The sequence below is a fragment of the Perognathus longimembris genome, chromosome 9, assembly GCF_023159225.1.
Source record: "Perognathus longimembris pacificus isolate PPM17 chromosome 9, ASM2315922v1, whole genome shotgun sequence".
NCBI classification, from domain to species: domain Eukaryota; kingdom Metazoa; phylum Chordata; class Mammalia; order Rodentia; family Heteromyidae; genus Perognathus; species Perognathus longimembris.
The window spans coordinates 10384171-10410239 of NC_063169.1; the positions used below are offsets into that span (position 1 = coordinate 10384171).

The 26069-nt window shown below is 45.9% G+C and overlaps 1 protein-coding gene and 1 long non-coding RNA gene across 7 annotated transcripts; one reads left to right on the forward strand and one right to left on the reverse strand.

Moving 5' to 3' along the window:
* Positions 1-474: 474 nt before the first annotated feature.
* Positions 475-15517, reverse strand: LOC125357055. The gene is made up of 3 exons (XR_007212053.1): positions 15250-15517; positions 10677-10681; positions 475-486 (listed from the first exon to the last, which is right to left on the reverse strand). It is a non-coding gene; the product is annotated as an uncharacterized LOC125357055 (long non-coding RNA).
* On the forward strand, positions 8678-26048 carry Ddo (D-aspartate oxidase). Of its 6 annotated transcripts, none has more exons than XM_048353694.1 (5): positions 8678-8784; positions 10940-11115; positions 16310-16418; positions 18247-18423; positions 24483-26048. In XM_048353694.1, the coding sequence occupies exons 2-5, from the start codon at positions 10944-10946 to the stop codon at positions 25048-25050; spliced, it is 1026 nt and encodes a 341-aa protein (XP_048209651.1). In that variant the 5' UTR covers positions 8678-8784; positions 10940-10943; the 3' UTR covers positions 25051-26048. The 6 variants fall into 6 exon arrangements, with proteins under 6 accessions (XP_048209651.1, XP_048209652.1, XP_048209656.1 ...); XM_048353695.1 differs by having other exon boundaries at positions 8688-8777; positions 10937-11115; XM_048353696.1 differs by lacking the exon at positions 8678-8784 and adding an exon at positions 9303-9325.
* The last annotated feature ends 21 nt before the right edge of the window (positions 26049-26069 follow it).

The following is a 26069-nucleotide window of genomic DNA, read 5'->3' on the forward strand; positions in this document are numbered from 1 at the left end:
GTCCTGGGCCTTGGACTCAGGGCCTGAGCACTGTCCCTGGCTTCTTTTTGCTCAAGGCTAGCACTCTGCCACTTGAGCCACAGTGCCACTTCTGGCCATTTTCTGTATATGTGGTGCTGGGGAATTGAACCCAGGGCCTCATGTATACGAGGCAAGCACTCTTGCCACTAGGCCATATCCCCAGCCCTGATAAATATTCTTGTATATGATCAAGGCACATAGGCATTGTGCCTTTGTGTTCCTCCCCTAAGAATATCCTCCTTTGGTCTCCATGTGTGTGAATGCCAAGAGTCCTGTATAATTTTTCAGTACCGGGTTTTAATCGCAGGGCTTCATATTTGCTAGGCAAGTGATCTGCCATTTCCTAAGATATAAGTTTTCTTTAGCCATTGTAAAAGAACATAATAAGATAGTATTTAACTTTAAAACTTGATATACAATAATCCATAAGTATAAGCATGTTGTTCTCCTTGAAATTCTTATTTCCTACCTGAAAAAAAAATTCCTGTCCCAGAAAACCCATTCTAGCCTCAGTATTAGGCCGGACCGGTTTGACATGCCAGCCTGGGCTCTGGCTAGCGTGAAATCACTTTGCTTTGTTCTTTTGTCTTGAATTGTCTGCATGCTTGTCCATACCACTGTGTGACAGAAAGTAGGCAAAAATCATAAATGATTCTTGAAAAACGAAGGTTACTTCTGAGCTCGTTTTCTTATTTGTCCTCATTCTAGGAGGGCGGCAGATGAGCTCCGGGAAGTAGTGTTGTCCTACTACTCTTTGTCGGTGGCACTCCTGTTCTTGCTGCTGTTTGGCTACCTCCATTGGAGGGCTATGGGGAGCAGCAGCACGGTGCAACATGGGGCTTGCGTGGCAGGCACCATGCTACCATTCTCCAGTGAGCTCACCAAATATGGATTTTCTTGTACAGTTCCTCACCACTTTATAGAAACTTACTGGAATAGCAGAGAGGCAGGGTCACGAATGGCCTGTATTTTGTTGTGGGCTAGTACTGGGGCTTGATCTCCGAGCCTGGGCTCTGTCCTTGAGCTATTGTGCTCAAGGGTAGCACCTGACCACTTGAGCCACACACACAGTTCCACTTCTGGCTTTTTTTGTGGGTGGTGGTGAATTGGAGATAAGAGTCTCACAGACTTTCCTGCCCAGGCGGGCTGTGGGCTGTGATTCTCAGATCTCAGTCTCCTGAGTAGCTAGGAGGATAGATGTGAGCCACCACCTGGTTGTCTTCTGTGTTTCTACTTATTGGAAGCCAAGTTAGCATTTAATAATGGAGGCTTGTAGAAACACCATGGTAGTTAGTAGTTAGTGGGGTGATAGTGGCGGTTGGCTGCCTTCCAGCACTGAGGAGCTGGTGCATGACCTCTAGCTGCCACAAGAGGGCGCCCTCCACCCGCAGCCCGAAGCCAGTACTGCAGCAGAGAGAGGGCTCTGTTCCCTGTTCCCTCTCCGGCCTCTCTCTGCCTTCCACCACCTGATCCAGTCCATGCCCCTGGCCTTCCTGGCATGGGCCTGTAACCCCAGGAAAGTTCTGGAGCCTGTCTGTTCCCCAAAAGATGTGGCACCTGATGGAAAGATTAAAGGACATGTGGCCTTCAGCTGAGCTGGCAGGTGAGGGGCTCAACGGGGGAGATAGTCAAGCCTTTCCAGATTACTACAGGTCCATCTTGGTCCTCTATTGTGCTTGCTCACACAGCCACACAGCTTCCCCTTCTTCTCACACTCACTTCCCACTGCTGGCCACCCAGCTCCTTCCACCCAGTCTGCTCTCCTCCACTCCTCTGCCTGGACAGCCTCTCCAAGAGAATGGTCCTCTTCTGTACACACACCCCCAAATGTCACATGGCACATCCTCTCTTCAGAAAGCCCCGCCCCCAAGCTGGTCATTGGTGGCTCACATCTGTAATCCTAGCTACTCAGGAGGCTGAGATCTGAGGACCAAGGTTAAAAGCCAGCCCAGGCAGGAAAGGCAGTGAAACTCTCACCTCCAACAAACTACTCAGAAAAAGCCAGAAGTGGTGCTATGGCTCAAGTGGTAGAGCTCTAGCCTTGAGCAGGAAAAGAAGCTCAGGGACAGTGCCCAGGCCCTGAGTTCAACCCCCAGGACTAGCAAAAAGAAACACACACACACACACACACACACACACACACACACATTTCTGAAAGGCCACCAGATCTAATGACACAATTTTTTCCTTCCCCATGCACACCTGCATGGAACTTGGTGCATGTGTCTTTCATAAGCCACTGTGCAGTTGCAGGGTTTTATTGTTTGAATGTGTCCTTGTGTCCCCTGTTAGATTGCTGAGCTCTTGCAGGACAGGACATTTTGCGTCCTCTAGAAGTGAATAGCAAAGCAATTCTTACAGCTTGTGGACAACTCACACTAGAATTGACTATATATACATATGTATGTAATGTGTGTATACATATGTATATGTGTTTGTATACACACACACATGCACACACATGTATTTTTGTCTTTAATGGGGCTTGAACTCAGGGCCTGGGCACCATCCCTGAGCTCTTTTGCTCAAGGCTAGTGCTCCACTACTTTGAGCAACAGCGCCACTTCTGGCTTTTTAATGGTTAATTGGAGATAAGAGTCTCATGGGAACTTTTCTGCCTGGGCTGACTTTGAGCTACCATCCTCAGATTTTAGCCTCCTGAGTAACTAGGATTATAGGCATGAGCCATTGGTGCCCAGCCATATTATTTATATATATATATATTATAATATATGTGCTATATATAATATAGTATATATATGCTATAAATACTATATATACATATATAGCATATATATGTATATATACATGTAACACACATTATGCAGGCTGGCTTTTAGTTGTTTGTTTGTTTGTTTGTTTCCAGAGCTGGGGACCGAACTTAGGGCCTTGCGCTCACCAGGCAGGCCCTCTTCTGCTGAGCCAGATCCCCAGCCCCTACAGGCTGGCTTTGAATGATGATTATCAGTCTCTGTAATCTTAGCCTCCCGAGATTGTAGACATGAGCCATTTGCACCCGGCTTCAATTTTCTTCTTTAATAAGACTTGTCAGAGACCAGTAGTGTGGTTTAAAGTGGTCACTTGCCTAGCAAGGTACAAAATACTGAGTACTGGGGGGGAAAGACAAAAGAAGAAAAGGTTTTGAAAGTTGTTTATTTTTAAAAAATGAAGAAAGAGGGCTGGGGATATGGCCTAGTGGCAAGAGCGCTTGTCTCGTATACATGAAGCCCTGGGTTCGATTCCCCAGCACCACATATATAGAAAATGGCCAGAAGTGGCGCTGTGGCTCAAGTGGCAGAGTGCTAGCCTTGAACAAAAAGAAGCCAGGGACAGTGCTCAGGCCCTGAGTCCAAGGTCCAGGACTGGCAAAAAAAAAAGAAGAAAGAAAATACATGCTGCCTGGATGACACAGGTGTCTGGGGGGAGTCCGCCACTTTTTGTAGGACATATTTTCCAGAAGCTTCTTGTTTATGCTAGCACTTTGTGTTCCTCGCTTAAAAAAAAAAAAAAGATAAAAAAAATAAGGTGCTCTTTAAAACAAAAAGTTGAAATTCAGAAAAATAAATAAGTCAATAAGAGCAAACTGCTATAAAGTGGCAAAAGCCAAATATAGCATTTTCAAAGAAAGGTCTCCGGGCCTAGGGACATGGCTCAAGTGGCAGAGCACCTGCTCACTAAGTGCAAAGCCCTGAGTTCAAATTCCAGTACCACCATAACAGAAACCTCAAACTGAAACTCCTGAACCGAAATTTAAAAAACACCAGGATATCCGTATGGGGCCATGAAGGACTGTGGTATTAGAAGAAATCATTTATTTTTAACTGACAAGCAGGCTCAATTTTAAGTGTTTTGCAAAACCAAGTTTTCATCTAATGTAGATTATATCTTGTCTTCCCCATTCACTAATGAGGAGACAGATGAACGGAAAGTAATTAGTAGCTCATGGTTGCACAACTTAAAAGGTGACAGAGCTGGGACTGCAGTTCCAATGCGACACCTCTTTGTACAGAAGGTGAACCAGAGGAAAAAGCACACAATTCCCAGAGCCATCCGCTCCTCCTCCCTGCCTAGCGCCCAGGCCCCTGTTCCGAGGTGGCTGCCTTTCCTTGCAGGGACGGGGGTACGCTTGCAGAAATCATCTCTCCATGTGCTTCTGTGAAACGCAACAGATGTTGTTTGTTGCTTTTAATGATCAAAAAATTAAATGACTGATTTTCTTTTTCATCTCCTGAGTGTCAGTCTGCTCCAGAGAGCTGGTGTTTTCATTTTGAGGGATGGGAATACTAATCTAGTTTATACTTTTCCTTTTTGGAAAAGGTCCATGAAAATCACTCTCTCTGATGGTTTTATTATGAGCCATTACTTAATCTAAAACAAAGTAGAAAATGAATTCTTTGTTCTATACTCACAGACTCATTTGGCAAATAACTTTTTTTATTTTTTGTAAGATTTGTACTGGAGCTTGAATTCAGGGCTTTGTTCTCACTTGACTTGCTTGTGTGGCTGGCAACCTACTACTTGTAGCACAACTCCTACTTGGCTTGTTGCTGGTTTGAAGATAGAGTCTTGAGGAATTTTCTGCCTAGCTTGGTTTCAAGTTGAGATCCTTCAGGTCTCATCTTTCTGACTAGCTAGGATGACAGATGTCAACCACTGGCATCTAGCTCAAAGATTTGTTTTTGTTTGTGTGTGTGTCTGGACTTAGACTCAGGGCTGACTTTAACCATTCAAGGCTGGTGCTCTACCACTTGAGCCACAACTCCACTTCTACCTTCCTTCCTTCCTTCCTTCCTTCCTTCCTTCCTTCCTTCCTTCCTTCCTTCCTTCCTTCCTTTCTTCCTTCCTTTCTTCCTTTCTTTCTTTCTTTCTTTCTTTCTTTCTTTCTTTCTTTCTTTCTTTCTTTCTTTCTTTCTTTCTTTCTTTCTTTCTCTCTCTCTCTCTTTCTTTCTTTAGTTATTATTTGGAAATAGGAGTCTCATGGACTTTCCCACCCAGGCTGCCATTGAACTGGATCCTCAGATCTCAGCCTCTTGAGTGGGTAGGATTACAGTCACGAACAACTGGCAGCCTAGCTGATTATTTTTAAGGGAGGAAGATTTTATTTTGTCTAATGGTGTCAAGTTCAAGCCATAGTTGTTTGGCCCCATGAAGAACATCAGTCCGGCAGGAGCTTGTGGTAAAGGAGAACTTTCTTGTCTCATGGCAGACAGGAAGTAGAGAGGATAGCAATACTTTTGTGTGTGTGTGTGTGTGTACGCACACACGCACGCACATGCGTGCTGATTTTGAACTACTCACTCTGCTGAATGCTAAGGAACAGAAATGAAAGAAACAGCTTCTGCCTTGAGGTGTCCAGTTTGTTGTGGGAAGGTAGACTATCAAATACTGAAGCTCCCAAAGATAGAGTCTGAAATCATGGGGTACAGGAGAGGGCTGACACTGCAGGCTAAGGTCAGAAGAGGCTTCCTGAAGGAGCAGGCCTTTCATCTGTATCTGGGGACCAGAAAGAGAAAGTCAGCTGAGTGGGAAGGAGAGAGGAGAACCTCCAGGAGAAGAAAAACAGAGGGGCTCAGAAGGGAACACGTACAAGGCCAGTTAAGATTCTGGTGTGGGCATAGATGAGGCGAGAGAAGCTGAGGATGGCCATGGCCAGAAAAGAGCAGGAAAGGACTCTGTCACTTGGGGCAGCTGTGGGTCTGTGCCTAGCGTGAACAATTCCTGTTGAAGCGGGAGGGTGTCAGGCTGCAGAAGAGCAGACCCAAAAGAGGAGAGACTAGCTATGAGGAGGAATGCTCGTGGCAGGGAAGTAAAGCAAGCTTGAGCACTCATCTTATTTTAAAGGCTGTAACAGCAGTAGCAATGGAACATTAAGAGCACCTTGTGTATAGGAGACCACAGCAATAATGATAGTTAGCACTTATTGGCTAGGTACTATTCTAGGACTTAAATTTTCTCTCTGTTTCTTTTTCCCTTTGTCCTCCTTCTTTTCTCCTTCCCTCCCTCCTTCCTTCCCTCCTCTCATCTCAGTCTCTGTCTCTGTTCCTCCCTCCCTCCCTCTCTCTCTCATTGTGTAATGGGCTTGAATTCAGGGCCTCACACTCTTGCTTAGCTTTTTCACTCAAAGCTGGTGCTCTGCCACTTGAGCCATGCCTGTATTTCTGGCTTTTTTTGCTGATTAGAGAAAAGTCTCTGAAGGATTTGTCTGTCCAGACTGACTTTGAACTGTGAGTCCCATATCCCAGCCTCCTGAGTAGCTGGGATTATAAGCATGAGCCAGTGTGCTGGCCTTAGATGAATTTTTAACTTGCATCCTCTCAGTAACCCTTTTAGGTACCATTCTCTTTTCCATTTTGCAGCTAAGGAAACCAAGGAGCCAAACATTAATGCCTTGCCTGAGGTGATCTCACAAGGACAGCAAGTGGCCAGAACCCAGGCAAAGTAGGTAAAGAAACTATATGCGCTTGAGAACTTTTGTTTTTATTCAGGGGAAGCAGACATGGAAAGAGAAAAGGCCAAGAGTGTTTGAGGGACAGGGAGGGCTGTTGGAGGAAGGGAGACCTTTGAGGAGGAGGTGTGGGTGATGGGGCTGGTGAGTGAAGGGACCAGCCTGGCTGGATGGATGCAGAGTTGAGGAGGTCGGAGTCAGACGGGGTTTGCATTGGGTTTTGTAGGGTGGGAAGAGTCAGACAAGGCAGCAGGGGTGAGAATGAGTTGGGAAGTTATGGACTCATTTCCTTCCTATTCTTATTACCAAGCTAAGAAGAAAATTCGATTCTATCTTAGAGCTTCCCTTTGAGTCTATTTTTCATTTAGATTTCTCAGACCCTGTCATAGGGCTCTAGATCTATAGATCTACCTAATGAGTTTTGAGAACCAAAAAACACCTTCAAAAATCCCTGGAGATGCCACTTTAAACACTGCTGTTTTTCTAGGTGGGACTTTTGCATTTATTTCTGAGAATTCAGACACATTCTTTTTATTTGTATTTAGTTCCTGGGGCAATTACTCAGTTCTTCATTTAGTGTTTGCATTTACAAATTTATTATTTATTTATTTATTTATTTATTTATTTATTTATTTATTTTTGGCCAGTCCTGGGCCTTGGACTCAGGGCCTGAGCACTGTCCCTGCCTTCTTCCCGCTCAAGGCTAGCACTCTGCCACCTGAGCCACAGCGCCCCTTCTGGCCGTTTTCCATATATGTGGTGCTGGGGAATCGAACCGAGAGCTTCATGTGTAGGAGGCAAGCGCTCTTGCCACTAGGCCATATTCCCAGCCCTGCATTTACAAAAATTTTAAAAAAGAAAAACAAAAACAAAAACCCTTTTTACTTTGAAAAACTGAAACAAAGCAAAGACAGACGCTAGGAGGGAGGAGGAAGCCATTCTGTCATCTCATTTTGTCCCCGTTTCTCCACTCTGCGCAGCCTGCTTCTTTCCTGTCGCTTAATGTTTTGCTTGTAGTTCACATCTGTTATCTTCTTGACTTTTTATATGTGTTAGATTTCTTTTTCGGGTCTAACAGTAAAAGGCCACAAATGGGCAGCTTAAACTTTCTTGTAGGATGAAAGAACCAAGGTGCTCACAGGGCGGAGCTCCGCCTTCTCCTTAGCCCAGAGATGAGCTCTCTATTTCTGTCCCTTCTCATGATGGCGCCTCTTTACAGAACCTCTCTAGAAGTCTCAAGCCCCAGGACTGACAACCCTCTCTCCCCCAAATCAAAAACCTTGGGCCCTTCTTACTGCCTTGGCGCCTTAATGTACTCACCTAAAAATGGGGAGAACATGGTATGCATATAACACAGGGTGGTTGTGTTGCATGGTCTACAGTACATGGTTATTGCTAAATATCGATTTTAATTAAAATACTATTATCACTATCCTGACACCTCAAATTGTCTCCCTGGAAACAACTGACTTTAATACACCCAGTGCTTGGGTGAATAGGATTGAAGAATATCATACATAGGTATGTAAATAACATAACAAAACCCGCTAAAAGCAGTTAAAAAGGGAAAGCAGGTTAAGAAACAGTAAGCAAAGGGGTGGCATTGATAAAATATATTATATGCATGTATTGAAATATAATTAGTTTGTGCTACTAAAAATCCAAAATCAAATAAGGTGCCTAATGCCCTATTCCACAATTGATAGCAAACACTGGGTCCCTTATTAAAAATAGTTGAGATATTGCCCAGGCTATCTCCTGAGTAAGTTTTCCCGGTGCAAATCAGGCCAGATGTCATCTTGGTGAAGAACACTGCCCTCACCCCTGGCCTCCCACCCTGTACAGCTGACCAGCACTGGCAGGCACCCCCTGAGAAATGGCAGCCAATTCTGGGCAGTGCAATACTGTCATGGGTGCTTGCTTCCAGCCAGAACTTGCTGGAAGTTGGACAGGCTACCCACTATTGACCGCACAAATAAATCAGCGGAAGAAATCCCTGGCTGGTATTGAGGTCGGAGGGGGGCGAGAGGGGGGTGTCTCGTGTGGCAGACCGAGAAAGGCAGTGGAGGGTGAACCAGAGTCTGGGGGTTTGGTGGAGATGAGGTCACTTGTTCCTTTCCCTGGGGGAATCAGTGGCACACACAGTTGCATGGGCCAATGGAGAGTTAGGTTAGAGGGAATGTCCTTAACAAATTCCCCAATGAGAAGCAGTTTTGCTTTCCTTCGGTCTCTCAGGGCACCAGACCAGCCAGTCAGTGGAAAACAAGTATTGGTGCCAGGGCCTTCGGCGGGATCTGAGGCGGCCTTCTCACAGACAGGTACTTGAATCCTCCTGCCTTGGGCTTAGGGCTTGTTCTGTCTAAACTTGGGGAGTGTCCGTGTGGGATCTGGTCCACGGACTGACAGGTCCCAGCGCCAGGCTACCCTGTCTCACTGGTGCACTCCTGGCCCTCTCCGCAGCTGGTTATTGTCAGCCGCAGATGACTTCCCATCTGAAGTTTATTTACTGGAGCTCCTTTGAGAAAGCTGTGGGGCAGGGGAGACTGGTGTGAAATCCTGAAGTCAGTCAGGCTTGGGAGCTGTGTCTATCCCCAGGCAATGCAGGCAGGACTATGCCCCTCAGGACCAACCCGTGCTCTAGCCCCTTTCTTGCATATCCTCTGCCCCAGCAGCCGTCTGTGTCTTTCTAACTTGCTGGTCCCTCAGATTAATTCACTGCCAAGTTTGGAAATGCAGGACTGCTCAAGGAATAGGGACGCTACACATAAGTGACACCTTTGGAGCCAGAAGAGGAGGCAGAGCCCTCTGACAGCCAGGCCCCAGGACGTTGGCCCTGCCTACTGTTCCTCCTGAGCAAAGGTGATTCTCGGTGTGTGGTGGCCTTGGCTGGTACCACATGACCCAATGCCTTCCCTGTTGCTCTTTGCACTGAGAAGGGCGAGCGTGCCAAGGGCCGATTATAAGCTGACGTAGCTCAAACAACCAGATGCTAAAACTTTGCTCAGGAAGACAGCAATGAGCAGCCAGACAAATTGTATTTTCTCTCTCTGGATCGAAGCGTGAGCCAGACACAGGGCAGGTGAAGGTGTGGCAGGACGAACAAGGAAGCCCATGTAGGGAGGGAGGCTGACAGGAAGCAGCCAGCTGGGGCCTCCTGCTGCAGAGAGGAGGGGCAGGCTAGGTGTGGCGGCTCTCTGTCCACACAGGCCAGCCACCTCCAGTGTGCACATGCATCCTCACAAGAGCTCCCTTAGGACACAGCTTTGGTGGGTTTCCCTTATTGACCACACCGGGGAGCTAAGAAAAATGCTTCTGCCAGGCGCTGTAATCCTAGCTACTCAAGAGGCTGAGATCTGAGAACTGAGGTTCCAAGTCAGACTGGGCAGAAATAGCTATGAGATTATATCTTGTCTCCAATTAACCACCAAAAAAAGCCCAAAGTGAAGGTGTGGCTCAAGTGGTAGAGTGCCAGCCTTGAGCAAAGACGCTAAGGGACAGCACCTAGGCTCTGAATTCACGCCCCACTACCCCCCCCCCCAAGAAAAAAAGAATTCATCTGATCTGCTTTACAAATGAGGGATTTGAGGCAGCCTGGAGCCCATGGTTCCTTCTTTTGGAAGCATATTGTTCAGTATGGCTGCTCAGTCTGGGGGGGTGGGGCAGTACCCAGGTAAAGCGATAGAGGCAGAGGAGGTAGGCCAGAGTTGGTTTCTAGGAGGAGAAGGGAATGGGGAGGCGTTCAGTCAAGCTGTGATGTCGTTGTTATTCAGAACAAGTGCATACAGAGCCAGAACTGAGTTGTAAGTTGATCCTGGCCGGGGCCTCTCCTGGCCATGCCCCAGTGGGTTGGGAGCAAAGGCCACAGCTCGGCTGCTTGCCTGACCTCCAGCCCCTCAGCAGCCCTCCTGTGGCCGTGTGCATCGAAGCCTGGCTCGGGGAAGGGTAGAATGAGTGGAAATCTCCCCCTCAGCCCAGACCTACCTGTGGGGTTGTGGGCTAAAAGCAAGTGAGTTGTCTGATTTTGTGCTAACATCTAAACGGTGATAGAAACCTCATTGTCCATTTCCTGTCAGTTAATGCAAAGGTAGTATTTCTTTATGGATTGATGTATATATTTTTGGTGTCGGTAACTAGGGCTTGAATTCGGGGTCTGGGTGCTGTCCCTTAGCTTTTTTTGCTCAAGGCTGATGTTCTACCATTTCAGCCACACCTCCACTTCTGGGGTTTGGGTAGTTAATTGGAGATACGAGTCTCAATGGACTTCCCTGCCCAGATTGGCTTTGAAGCCGACCTCTGCCTCCTTAGTGACAGGGATTCTAGATGCCAGCTTACAAAAAGAGTCAAAATAAAAGGTTTCTTCCACAAGAAATGCCAGCAGGAAGTGCTATTCTGAGAGACTGCTAAGCTGAGGGAGGAGCCGTCAAGAGCCATCCGTGAGTGGATGAGATGGTCCTAACGCCTCCCTCCTTGCAGGTCCATGGACGCGGCTCGCGTGGCCATTGTGGGAGCAGGTGTGATGGGGCTCTCTACCGCCCAGTGTATTTCCCAGCTGGTTCCGCGATGCTCCATCACCGTCATCGCAGACACGTTTACTCCTCACACCACCAGTGATGTGGCAGCCGGCATTCTTATTCCCCATGCCTATCCAGGTGAGCGTGGGCTTTCAGCTCCAACACATGTGAAACCGAGCAGTTATCCAGGATCAGTGCTAACAGCTGGGAACGCTAAGGCTTTCCTCCCCGGTCAGGAATGACCAGCAAGACTACTTGTGATGGAACTAGAATTCTCCTTATATAAGAAGTGGCGCTATGGCTCAAGTGGTAGAGTGCTAGCCTTGAGCAAAAGGAGCTCAGGGACAATGTTCAGGCTTAGAGTTCAAGCCAAGAGACCACCCCCCCCCCCACCCACCCATAACAACAAAAAGAAATAGCTTGGGATGCTGGGGTGTCATGTAGGGAAAAGGACACTAGCTCAAAAAGAACTCCGAAAGGCAAAGTTTGCTTCTGCAGAAGAGGGCGCCATCAGCCAAAAATCTGGCAAACAAGCACAGAGCAGGCGGGCTGCTCTCCTATTTATCACTAACGAAGGCAGTCCTGCCTCTCTGCTCACATTGGTTGAGCTCAGGTTCACCATCTGGTAGAGATTGGCGAGTTTGAACTGGGTAAGTTGTATTTACTTAAGGTGACTTTAAAATAAGATTAATAGTACACAGGTGATCTCAAAATATATCTGCACCCTCTGCTATTTCTTGAACAATCTGAGGTGTATCTTAAGTCCATCTGGAAAAGAAATTAGCTGAAGGCAAAACCTTACATTTGAAAAGATCCTTCCCAAGGATTTTCCTCCTTTTCTTAACAAGAGCCAAACCACTAGGCAAAGCAAAAACGTTTAGGCAACTCACTTTGATAGAAAAGACAAATTTTCTCACACTAGTTTTAAGCACACACACACACATATAGATATAGATATGTATGCTATATATATGTTGATATATCTCTCAACATATCTATATCTAAATCTATATCTATATCTCAGCAGGTTAAAAAGGGAACTAGTGACTCATGCCTGTAATCCCAACTACTCAGGAGGCTGAGATCTGAGGATTTCGGTTTGAAGCCAGTCCAGACAGACAAGTTTGAGAGACTCTTATCTCCAATTAATCAGTAAAAAGCCAGAAGTGGTGGTGTGTTAGAGCCCCAGACTGGAGGGGAATAAAGCTAAGAGAGACCGTAATGCCCTGAGTTCAAGCTAATTTATTAGATCTGCTAGTCACCATCCTTGCATTCTCTGGAATAAACAAACAAACAAATACTCGACAGGTTAATATGAATTCTGCCTGAAGATACAATAATATTTGAATGTGTGCATGCATCCTTTCCATTCTGTGCTTTTCAAGAAAATGAGAGAGAAAGAGAAGCATCAGTAAATAAGAACATAAGTCACCTTACAGGTCAGAAGGTTTACATTTGTTTCTCCTTGTCTTCATTTTCATTTTCTTTTCCCATTAATTAATTAATTTGGCAATCCTGGGTGTTGAACTCAGGGCCTGGGCACTGTCCATGGCTTCTTTTTGCTCAAGGCTAGCACTCTACCACTTGAGCCAAAGCACCACTTCTTGCTTTTTCTGTTTATGCAGTGCTGAGGAATCGAACCCAGGGCTTCACACATGCTAGGCAAGCACTCTACCACTAAGCCACATACCCAGCCCTAATTTTATTTTATTTTGTGTTAAAGTCATACATGCACATATTTTAAATCATCAACTAGTTTATAAGATTGATAACAAAAAGTCCCCAATTTAGAATGTGAACATTTAATCTGGAAACTCAGGTTTTCAGATCAAGAAGCAGTCCTTGACTTCACTTCCTCCTCCAATACTTCTGCCTCTTGTTCTGCTTTTGTTACATTCTCCTGGGCTGGGCCTCCATAGCCTTTAGCTTTCTCTCCTTTCCTGTTTCTCTCTTTTTCTTTTATTAACTTTCTAGGAGATTTTCTCAAATTTATCTTTTACTTGGCTTTTACATTTTCTATTTCTGCTATAATGGTGTTTTTTTTTAATATTCCAAGGCTATTTTTGGTTCTCTGTATTATCATTGCTATAGCATTTGTGATATGTAGTTGCAATATCTTTTATTCTTCTGGAGATACTAATAATATTTAAAATTCTTTAATTGTTATTAGAAAGGTGAGGTACAGAGGGGTTACAGTTTCATAAGTCAATTAATGAGTACCTTTTTTATTTTTTGGACAATGTCTTCCCTTTATTCACTCTCTCCCAGTTTTTCCTTCCTATGTAGTATATAGATATATGTAGCTCATTTACTAATAACAGTTTTAATTTTTTTTCTCAAGTTACTTTTTCTGCTGCTAGATTGGGGCTTGAACTCATAGCCTGGGTACTGTCCCTTAGCTTTCTTTTTCTTTGTTTTTTGATTTTGTTTAGTTTTGTTTGGGCTCAAGGCTAGTGCTCTTCTCCTTGAGACACAGCTCCATTTCCAGCTTTTTGGTGGTTAACTGGACATAAGAGGCTCATAGACTTTCCTGTCCTGATGGGTTGGAACCGCTGTCTTCAAATCTCAGCCTCCTGAGTAGCTAGGATTACAGGTGGCCCATCTTTGGTTGTCTTCGTTTTACCCCAGTGTTTATAATAGAAGGCTCCTTGGCTGGGTGGGAATCTGGACCTGTCCTTGGATGTGTATACATGGGGCCCGAAGCAGCAGGAGCTGGTATTTCTCAGGGTTTGCCTGGAGCTGTGGCCTGGGAGCCTGGCTAGAGCACAGGGCTGTTTAACAGGGAGCACCGAGGCAATTGCATTCTTGTTGTTCTTCCTGGACAGGGCATGTCCCCCACCACCACCCCCCCCCCGCCCCCGGGAAGAGGTTACAGGTTCCTGCCTAGAGAGAGCAAAAGTCGGGATGCCAGTATTCTAGAAGGTAGAGGAGAGAGAGGACTGGTCTTTGGGTCCAGTTTGCTAGTGTTTGCTGACCTCTCTTGTTTTCAGCCTGCCATTCCTGCCTTTACTTGTGCTTGATGTGTTCCAGCCCAGACTTCCTTGCTTCCATGAATGGAACTGACTTTTTCTTTTTTGGCCAGGAGGGAGAAGGCTATGGTCATGGCACTGCAGTCCAGAAATATGGCTGTCAGCCTGGCAATGACTTTGCAGGAGATAAACCAGAAGTCTTGTGCATTTTCCAGATGCTAGTTCACGTTGGCTGCCCCTCTTTCTTCTTCTTCTTCTTCTTCTTCTTCTTCTTCTTCTTCTTCTTCTTCTTCTTCTTCTTCTTCTTCTTCTTCTTCTTCTTCTTCTTCTTCTTCCTCTTCCTCTTCTCCTTCTCCTTCTCCTTCTCCTTCTCCTTCTCCTTCTCCTTCTCCTTCCCCTTCCCCTTCCCCTTCCTCCTCCCTCTCCCCCTCCCCCTCCTCTTCTTTTTGCCAGTCCTGGGGCTTGGACCTGAGCATTGTCCCTGGCTTATTTATGCTCAAGGCTAGTACTCTACCTCTTGAGCCACGGCGCCACTTCTGGCTTTTTCTGTGTATGTGGTGCTGAGGAATCATGCTTCTTGCATGCTAGGCAAGCACTCTACCGCTAAGCCACATTCCCAGCCCCTGGCTGCCCTTCTTGTGGCAAGAGTTGTGGTATCTATTTCTCAGAGCCCCTTTTGCTTGGATCAGCCCGAGTGAGTGGTCCGAAGGCGGCCTGTGGTCATGGAATCTCCTTCAGAAGGGGGCTCCTCTCAGAGTTCAGCAACTCTTTGTCAGGATGACTGAAAATTCTCCTAGGCTCGTGTCTGCCATTCTCTCTTCGCTACTGTGATTTTCAATTTGGCTTTCTCCTTAAACTTTTCTCCAAGATACAACCCAGAGTAGCCCCAGCAATAAAAATATGCTCACAAATATGAGTACCACGTGGAACGCCCCTCCTGCCTAGGGAGGCATTGAAATGCTGTCATACGTGCGCAGCCCTCAGAGCCGTGCCGAGCGCGTAAGCAATGCCGCATCAGCACTTGCTGTTTTTCTTGCCACTCCAGCAACAGATTTGATTGACCTGCACTTGAACATGAATTAGGTCACCAGGCCCGCTCAGCTGGAATTGTCTGTCCTTTTGGGGATGACTCTGCTGCATGTGAATTTCAGGCAGCTTTGGGTTGAGAAAGGGAAACACATTTCCCGCGGGCCCTCCTCTCTAGGTGGAGGTCCATGGTGGAGGACCACCTAGGTGGAGGCGGGAGAGGGGGGGAACCATGCACTGGACATCTAACATAGTTCTCTCTGTCTGCAGCAGTTACTTATTGCTAACCCAGCTACAATTTTGGAATACAGTGTTGAGTTTACACAGGCCCACATTTAATAATGATCATGTAGAACTATTATGTAGGAAATATTTATTGACTCTGTAACAAATGGATTATTTTTAAATCCTGCAGCTGACATGCCTTGGGGACTCTGGGGTGGCCTTTTCATCTGTTTGCTGACAGTCCCAGGGACAGTGCTCCGAGTGGAAGCAGTCAGCATCCATCCTTTTGTCTCCATTCCCTCGTGTCATCTGTGGACATCAGTAGCAGCCCCTCAGGAACACGAGTCCCCAGGCCCTGGCTGCGCCCTCCAGACCCTTTCATAGAGTCAGGGGGCCAGATGTTTCATCCACACTTGGATTTGCCTGGGTTGTGATTCTTCTCTGGGCCTGCACTGGACACTCTTCCTTTGGGGGCTGAAGGCACACCTCGTGTTTCCTCCTTAACAGGCCTGTTGCCCGCTCAGAAGCTGGGCCTTTTGCGCTCTGGCATGAATGCCTAGGGGATGTGTGGTCTTCCCATGCCCAGCTGACCTTGGACAACGATTCCCTAACGGGGGAGGGATAGCATTAGGAAATCTGGTCTGCAGAGATTGCCCCCATAGGGCAGGCCTTATCAGGAGGGGACCTTAGGGGGCTTTCCATAGTCTTGCAGTCTGTTTTCTGTCCTGGACCCCCACGGACACCCCACCCTCACCATTGCCAAACCTATATCCACTGGGCCAGCTGGATCCCTTCGCTGTGAACTCACTTCTGGTCAGGCTGGCTACAGATTCTTGAAGGACCTTGGGAATATGCCTTGTGCCAAAATCTGCGTTCCAGCCAGCTCTGGTGTCAGGCCTTTCCCACTTGGCCTGTCCCATTCCATGGGTCCATCACTATAGGCGCAGATTCGAACAGTGTGTGTTAGCATTCAAAGCTCTAGTTTTGGGAAGCCTCTTTTACCTCCATGGGGTCTTTGATCTAACGGTGCCTTCATGTTTCCTCACTTCCCCCTGGTTTTTAGGATGGTGTTTATTCTGTTCCTCTTTGGTTTTTGTTCCCTCTGACTCCAGACACACCTGTCCCCACGGTGAAGCGGTGGTTTAGAGAGACCTTCGATCACCTGTCTGCAATCGCCAGGTCAGCGGAAGCTGTGGATGCCGGTGTTCATCTGGTGTCTGGGTAAGAGAGAGAAGCATAGTTACTTCAGTGTTTAGAGCAACAGGGACAGATATGACACTGAGTATTTACTGAGTGTCTGCAGTGAGCAGATTACAGAATTATATGGGAAAATATTTACCAAGACGTGATTCTGTTTTTAAAACTGCATGAACCTTGCCGTCTTTAATCACAAATATGCTTTTGAGTTTCCTCAGGAAAGATGCAGGGACTTGAAAATAGGGAGGAAAACCCCGGAATCCCCACAAAGCAGATCAACCCTGCACCAGGATTCTGTGGGAAATGGGGCTGTTAATAGGAAGCAGACAGGTCTGGGACTGAAAGGGATGCAGAGAGCCCAAAGGCTCAGAGATGCCTGACTTATTTGGGGTTCTTATTTGGAGATTGAGGTGCCCCAAAGAAGTAAAATTTTTGGCTCACTAAAGTTGACTTTTGAAGTGCCATTTGGAAAGAAAAATTCAGAAGTGATCAGCACGTTTGTATTAATTTTTAGCATCTGATTTTAAGAGACATGAAAAATTAGTGAATGTTGGAACATAAATCCAATTTAATATTCCTCACACAAACTAGCACTTAAAACAGCAGTGTTTTTAAACAGAGGTTGCTCCTATTGCTTTTTTTTTTCCTTGTGTCAGTTCTAGGGCGTGAACACAGGAATTGGATGCTGTCTCTGAGCTTTTGTGCTCAAGGCTAATGTTCTACCACTTAAACCTCAGCTCATTTCCAGCTTCTTGGTAATGAACTGTAGCTAAGAGTCAAACTGCAGTCCTCAGATCTCAGCTGTCTGAGTAGCTAGTATTATAAGCCTGAGCCACCAGCACCCAACTTCATTCTGTTGCTATAATCCTGATGTTTAGAACAATAGCTGTCACATTGTATATGTTCAATGAATAGTCACTGAAGTGAAGAGTAAAACAAGTATATGTGCATTTATAATTATTTTGTTACGTTAAATTCCTTAGCACTCTACTCTTGGGAATTCAGTGAGGTAAGAAAGCCATGTAGCGAGTATCATTCATACCTTCCCAGGGACTGCTTTGGATGAATTACTTAAAAATAGAAGTACTGATATGTTAATGACCATGTCAGTAACACTAAGATTTGTTCCTTGCTCTTTTAGAGCAACTATGGCCATGTTTACCCAGGGAAATGGTCCAATATTTACAAATGCAAGCCTATGCATAGCACGATTGATAGCTTCTTGTAAATCCCCACTATCATTCCAGCTCATCAGCTCAGCCATGCCATGACCCAACTCTCTAGTCCTACAGCTAAACCTGCCCACCTCAACCTAACTCATAGTTTGTACCCATGTTTTCTGCACACTTGTGCATTCTTCCAATTCAGCTATCTTGTTCAAAATCGAGACTAACCTTTGACCTTTTCATTGGTTACTTACAATGTATGTAAAATGTTGTGCAAATGAGGGGGAGAAATCCCTTTCCTCTGAAATGCATTGTCATAAGTGAAGAAAATCTAGGCAAAAGCTGTTGAGAAAAAAATGAAAAAAAATGGATAGCATGTTTTATTTATATTCATTAATTCATTCATCTGTCATGCTGGTGATTGAACCTAGGAGCTTATGAGCATGCTCAGCATGTTACACCTCAGAGATGAACTTGACCTGTTATGTTTTAATTTCTCCCAATCACTAACGTTTTCAATCTACCTGTTAAGTCATCGGATCGCAGGAGAGCCAAAGAATGGATCTTTTTCCCTTTGTGTTTGCAGGAAGTAAACATTCCCTTTTTAAGACCTGCTTTAGAGACTGTATTAGAAATGTATGTCCTCACAGCGTTTCTGTAAGAATTCTCCACTTGCTGTGTTTGAGTTGGCAGATATTTCGGAGCGCCCCTGCCGAGGAAATGCCATTTTGGGCTGATGTGGTTCTGGGATTTCGAAAGATGACTGAGGCTGAGCTGACGAGGTTCCCTCAACATGTGTTTGGTCAGGCTTTTACAACTCTCAAGTGTGAAACTCCTGCCTACCTGCCGTGGTTGGAGAAAAGGTGGGTTGGAATGAGCCTTGAGGTTCTTGTTGCTTTGTCTGTCCTACTATAAAACCTGGATAACTCTTCATAAAACCTATACTCCTGAGTTTCTGGGGGCGCTCTGGGTTCCTTTGCACTATACCTTACCAATTCTAGGACTTTGCTAAATAATCTGCATACAGTGTTTGTGTGGTGTGGCAAGCTGGCTTTTTTGGGGGTAGGGGGAGAGGCACTGGAAATTAAACTCAGGGCCTCATGTGTTTGTTCAACTCTTTTGTGCTCAAGGCTGGCACTCTACCACTTGAGCCACACTTCCACCTCCAGATTTTTGCGGGTTATTTGGAGATAAGAGTCTCATGGACTTTTCTGCCCAGGCTAGCTTTGAACCATGATCCTCACATCTCAGCTTCCACAGTAGCTAGGATTACCGGTGTGAGCCTCCAGTGGCAAGCTTTGGGGTCTGTTTTCAGTGTGCACCGGGATGCCCTCCTGCCCTCCATTCCTCCAGGAAAACCCGCTAATTAAAACAAGATCTTGGGGCTGGGGATATAGCCTAGTGGCAAGAGTGCCTGCCTCGGATACACGAGGCCCTAGGTTCGATTCCCCAGCACCACATATACAGAAAAGGGCCAGAAGCGGTGCTGTGGCTCAAGTGGCAGAGTGCTAGCCTTGAGCGGGAAGAAGCCAGGGACAGTGCTCAGGCCCTGAGTCCAAGGCCCAGGACTGGCCAAAACACACACACACACACACACACACACACACACACACACACACACACAAACAACAACAGGATCTTGATCTCTTTGTCTGAAAAATGGTGACGGTTGGAGACTCTGCTTCCAGCTATAAAATGATAGGATTAACTTCAGCTCTTTGGATGAGAGCAATCTTATGCTTATTATAAATAATTTTTAATTTGTCTCCTCATTTGCAATAAAAACCTGTCTTGGTTATTTTCTTTGGTCATGAATAAGAACACGAACATCGAGGGTTTATCCAAGTTATGTAATGGCTTCCTTAAAATTCAGCCCTTCATACCTTGAACTTGCATTTTGGCTTGGCTCCCGGGAGTTCCTTTTTGTAATAAATGAGAAGTTTGGAGGCTCCACTCGGCTCAAGGCCTGCCTTGCAGGGCAGGGAGTTGGGCCTGATGAACTCCTCAGGCAGGGTACTGGGAGGGGTGGGGGGGAGTGGGGAGGGACACCTGGGCTCAGTCTGTGGGCTGCATCCACACGCCTCCTTCCCAAGCAGCCCCAGATGGGCAGCCACACAAACACTGCCTGTTCTTCTGGCTCAGGGTCTGTGCTGGTGCCTCCTACACACTGGCACACCGCGGAAGTGCTCAGTCTTCCGTGTTCTGACTCAAAAATGAGCATTGTGCTCAATGAGCCTGAGAGATGGCTTCAGCTCAGCATCTTCTGAAACGACACCCGTTCCTAGCAGAAAGATGCAATTCTTATTACAAATTAGATTTAAAAAAAAAAACGGATATATAATCTCCTTCTCAATGCCCAATAACATTGAGAACCAACCAACCAGCAAAAATCCCCCAGGCTTTTATCAGTCACGCATGTCGTGTTTTCTATCTTCAAACAGAATCATGATCTGCAGCTTTTTTATCTCCTTATTTTGGTACGAGGGATGGAACGGAGGATGTTGTACTTGCTGGCGAGTGCTTTGTGACTGAGCTACATGCCAGCCCTGTTCAGCAAACTCCCTCTAGAACATGAATCAGAGGTATCAGTCTTCCTCCGGGCAGCCGACCTAAGTCAACTCTGGAGGAACTGAGTTGTCCTGCCTTGGGTGACCTCCAGAATGCTAGGTAGAGCTTTTCTATGCTGAGTTCTGGGTAGCTTAGGTCTTTCCAGAAGACCAGGCCTTGTCCTGTGACTTTGAAGAGACCACACAGACCACAGTGCTGATTACCATGGCCCCCATGGGTCTTCCGTAGCATCCATCCTACTTTCTGTGGCTTCTCTCTTGCTTTCTGTGCCCCATCTTTTGCTTCTCTAACTCACGTCGTCCTACCCGCCCTGACTCCTGTGACTTCCTTGGCACCTGTGCTCACAGAGGGGCCCGCACTGTACATCAGCAATGGGATAAATTGTGTCCACTGACCACATCCAACTTGCAAAGATCTCTTCCTGTGTGCAGTAGACTCCCGTGCCTCCTGCTCCCCCTACCGCAGTCCTGTCAGAGCACAGCCTGGCTCCCCCAGTGCCCCTGGTCATTTCCACCATCTGAACCCAGCCTCTCTGGCTGAGGACCAGGACACAAAAGGTTTCAGACACAACGATGAATGGGATCCCCACGCTTCCTGGTTGAGTTAGGAGAGAAGGGAACAAACAGAGACTTTCTGGGGTGCAGTAACCTTGAGAGCTTACATTAGGGCTTTGGGGACAGTCCTAAGTTCACAGGTAGAGGTGAGCTTCCTTCCTGCACCACCACCTGCTCAGTAGACTGCTAGCCTTGGCAAAAATGGGTGTACTCTCGTGTTTTAGGGTGTGATCGGTGGTCATTGGGCTGTCAGGGCCCAATGTCTTGTGGCGGTGGGGACAATGATTGCTCTCTCTCTCCAGGATGCCTTGCTCAGTTGCAGAAAGCCCCAAGAGGAAAGTCACCAAGCTTCTTATTCTCTCAACTAATAATGTCACCCAAACTTTCAGAGTAGCTACTTTATATGATTGTAAAAGCAGTGTTTTAGATACTGGGTCCCCTAAGTTAGCATCCAGAGACTAGAGACCGTTTTCTTCTCTTCCCGGGTGCCATCTTGAGACACCCGCCATGGGATGCATAATAATGGCCGGGCATCACGACACAGCCCCATTACAACAGCGTGAAGATGACCATTCTCCGTGCAGACTCGACAAGCTTCCTCCTGCTACAGGGCCTGACAGGAACCTCGCACAGCAAGCTGGGCAGGGCCACACAAGAGCCCATCTGCACCAATCATCTGAGAGTCTGTCTCCAAGGACAGGTTGGACTTTCATCTGTAGCTTCCAGCAGGGAGCCATTGAAATAGAACAGAAAGACATTTGCATTTATTGAATTCTTACATAACAACTCCGTGAGCCCCAGCCTAGCACCCTAATTTCTAGGTTATAGTTAAAGAAACAAATTCAGCGAATTTAAAAAATTCAGCTTAAATCCCAAAGCCGATAAGTTGTCTTCCTGTCTTGAATGTGGAAAATGATTCTGAGTTCGTTCTGCTTAGGATGGCTAGAGTACAAAACATCATGTTCAAATACTAGAACATGGAGTCTGCAATCTATTAAAAGAAAAAAGAACATAACCAAGATAAAGTCCAAATAATGATCAGTTAAAACGTCCCTCACAATCCAAATGTCATACTTAATTAAATAAGTGGCACAGGTGTGGAGGGAAGGCATGCATTTTTACAGTGGTCTAAGAAACCTCCAACTCCTTTTCTTTTTCTTGTACAAAGTTTTCCTGGAGCAACCTTGCACCAGGTTAGACTGGTTCCACCTCTCCTTTCCATAGTGATCTTTGAAGTCAGCATTTGCCTCTGTGGTTCCAGAGGAAGGGTGGATAGCTTGACAAGGTCGTATGGCTGGGAAAGCATGGGAATGTTAAACCCTTCCTAAAAGTCTTTTCTTGGTGGTAACTTTGTAAACTATCATTGTATTGTTATTATTAAGGTGTTGTACAGTGGGGTTGCCATTTTATAAATCAGATAATGAGCACATTTCTTCTGGGGGGGCAATATCACCCCTTCTGTCACTCTCCCCCCATTTCACCCTCCCATCCCAGCCCAGTTACAGAGTTCATTTTCCACAGGATGGTTACTTTGCAAAGGTTAAAATCACACTGCTGCAGGACTCAAGTAGTACAGTGGCCACCTAGAAAGCAGGACCCTGAGTTCAAACCACACTACTGCCTAAATAAATAGACACATTGTGATGTGTTGGTCAGAATCACTACAAAATCCCAATTTACTCTTTCCCTGTGCTAGTGTTTGGGGGGGGGGCATGGACATTACAGAGTTAGTTTGCCTTTTAAAATATTCATCTCTTATTGTACATCTGACAAGCACAATCAAAATTTCCAAACTGCTGTTGCACTGAGAACGGAAAACTTGTGCTCATAACATGCTATATTAAAATACTTTTATCTGTTAGCTGTTTTTACTATTTAAAAGGAAAAATGAAAAGGCTCTGTCTTCATTCTCCTTTATAACCACTGCCAGTTTCAACATGGCTCTATTGGATCTCTGTGACTCCATCCCGTTGAGGTTTGCCAGTTTTCTGTATCCTTTCCTTTCCTCCCTCCCTCCCTCCCTCCCTCCCTCCCTCCCTCCCTCCCTCCCTCCCTCCCTCCCTCCTTCCCTCCCTTTTCTTTCATACCAGGATTTGAAATCAGAATCTTGTTCTTCCTTAGCTGTTGTTCTATCCCTTGAGCCCCGATTCCAGCCCAACCCATTTCTGGTTATTTTATTGATGGAATCCTGGAAACTTCTGCTTGGCTAGCTTAGAACCTTGATCTTCCAGATCTCAGCTTCCTGAGTAGTTAGGATTGTAGTTTACCTCGTTTTCCTCCTGCTGTTCCTCTGCGTCCTGCTCTGCTCCTCCTCCTGCTTCTTTCAGGTGAATAACACACTGAATTCCGTGTATTTTTGGCATAACAAGTGAGGACTCCTAGGGCGAACAGAACAGTGCATGGAATAACTGTTTCTGCTTCATGGAAAGTACAAGAGGCAGCTTTTGAATCTCCCAGCCCAAACTTGGCACAGCAAGGCCCTTTGCAAATATGTGGCTATCTAATAGGTAAATCAGATCCAGAGATTTCCAGCTGCTCTTCAAGCTTCCAGACAGAGACACTTGGGCGTTCTTGCCGAGGGAGGAGTGGGGGAGAAGGGCCTGGCCAGCCGCTCCCTCTCCTGTCCCCTGTGCTCACATGGCTGTTGGTTACTTTACAGATGAGGGAGCTGAGAGCCGTTGGGGTCAGGGTGTATAATGCAGATGAGCAGCCATGTTTATCTCTCACTTTCCACAACTTACGGCACTGTCTAGAACTGGAAGCTAGTGTCACAAATTCAGTTTCCTGAAGATCTTAATTACACGTTTCAATTGAACTTTCTTTTCTCATTCTTTGCCTGCACCCCACAGAACTGCTGAGAGTGTCTTATATTAAATCTTTTACATTCTGCGCTCAACCTATGAGTAAGATTTTAGGATTACGAGAGATTAGGATGACAAGATTACAATTAAAAAATGATTACAGGAGCTTGGTGTTGGTGGTTGAGGCTTATAATCTTAGCTACTCAGAAGTCTGAGATCTAAGGATCCTGGTTCAAAGCCAGCCCCTGCAGAAAAGTCTATGAGACTCTTCTCTCTAATTAACCAGAAAAAAAAGTCAAAAGTGGAGCTGTTACTTAAGTTGTAGCATGTCAGCCTTGAGGGGAGAAAAATCAAGTAAGAGTATGAGGCCCTAAGTTCAAGCCCCAGTGCTGGGGAATAAATGCTTACAGGATCTGGATAAGACATTTTTTTTCTAATTGTTGATATACCTGACCCCCTAAAACAATCCTCAGCAATTGTGACTTAATCCATCAGCTCCAAATATTTTGTGTTCTCCTTATAACTCTCTAGACATAGTGTGTATGTGTATGTGTGTGTATGTGTGTGTGTACCTACCTATACCAATCATCCAAATAAGGACAGCAAATTAATACAAAGGAACATGCAAGAGTTAGCAATTTGCAGCAAAATAACCAAGATGGTAAATCTGGTGTTAAATGAGTGTACAAACAAGAAATACTTGGTCAGTGAAAACAATTTGGTTAACTTGGTATTTATTTTGCATCTAGAAGAGCTACAAAAAAGACCAAGAAGTATAATTTCCTCCGGGTTTTTCAAAATAAGTATTCACTTAGGATCAACTTTAGGCATCCTCGGTTTCCATGGATGGGAAGCAGCTGATGACTAGAATTGACCTTTTTTTTTTTTTTTTAATTGGCCCCAGAAGGGCTCAGGTGACATCATTGCCTCGTTTTCCTTCATGTACTTCATTGCTGGAAGCTACCGAGCTACAAAACCCCCATGTTCTCTCCTCCCCAGGGTAAAGAGAAGCGGAGGCCTGCTACTCACCAGGCGAATCGAAGACTTGTGGGAGCTCCATCCATCCTTTGACATTGTGGTCAACTGCGCAGGCCTGGGAAGCCAACAACTTGTGGGAGACCCCACCCTAGCCCCAGTAAGGGGCCAGTTGCTCCGAGTGCAGGCTCCCTGGGTGAAGCATTTTATCCGAGATGGCAGTGGGCTGACGTATGTCTACCCTGGCGCATCCCATGTTACCCTGGGTGGAACCAGGCAAAAAGAAGACTGGAATCTGTCCCCAGACGCAGAAATTAGCAGAGATATTTTTTCACGATGCTGTGCTTTGGAGCCTTCCCTTCACAGAGCCTATGACATCAAAGAGAAGGTGGGCTTGAGGCCCTACAGGCCAGGTGTGCGGCTGCAGAAAGAGCTCCTAGCCCGGGGAGGACAGAAGCTGCCTGTGGTCCACAACTACGGCCATGGGAGTGGAGGCATCTCAGTGCACTGGGGCTCTGCTTTGGAAGCCGCCAGGCTGGTGAGCGAATGTGTCCGGGCCCTCAGGACCTCCGCTTCTACATCAAAGCTGTAGATGACGTGAAATGACAGCAAATAGTCCCAGAGACCACCGCCCGAGTACAATCGAAAGGCCAGAACAGGTTCAAATAACTTTTGCCTTGAGTGATAGTTTAATTAGATATATTTTGTTGCCAAAATTGGGGAATGATACAAAACATATCAGTAAACTTAGGAAATCTACCACTAATGGCACAGAGGATAAAGTTCCATTTTTGTTACGATAAAACCAACAGCAAAACACCTTTTAAATAGGTATGATTTCTTGTGGATCTGCTGGCCAAGGATCTGTGTTCATCTACATAAACTAAGGAAATCACAGGGATTTTAATGTTTGGGCTCATTAATCAAGAGGAGACAATGTACAGGAGACAATTAATCACTGACAATTGCAGAGTTGTGCATGACCTTCTTGAGTTATCACCAGATAGTATAGTCCCTCTAAGTAAAAATCATATGGTGAATACATAATGTGTCCTGTATTTAGTTGAAGACAAAGCGTGGTTACTGCTAGTACTGGTGGCTGATTCTTTCCTCGCAGCTGGTAATGATGTAGAAGATGACGGTGCTACAAATGTAGCATAAATTCAGTAATTGTCTGGGGTTTAGCACTGGTTAGTGAGAAACAAGGGAGAAAGATTCCTTTAGATCATAATTTCAGAGGTTTCAGTCCCTCTTGGTGACAGGAGGTAGGATATTCTTGAACAGAACTCATGGCAGCCCGGAAGCAGAGAGGAGGAGTAACAGGACCAGGGTAAGATATAGCCTCCATAAATATGCCCCCTTCCCAGTGACCTACTTCCTTCTATCAGGCTCCACCTTTATCGTTTCACCATCTCTCAATAATCTATACAAAGTTTGAATTCCTCTGTGGATTAAACTATTCATCAGAGTCCTCGGGATCTCATCATCTCTACAACCATCCTCACATACTCCCAGAGGTGTGATTTACGAGTCCCCTAGACCTTTGTCAGTCTGATCAAGTTGATAAGACTAACCATCACAAAATTAAAACAAAGAGTTATCATCACAATC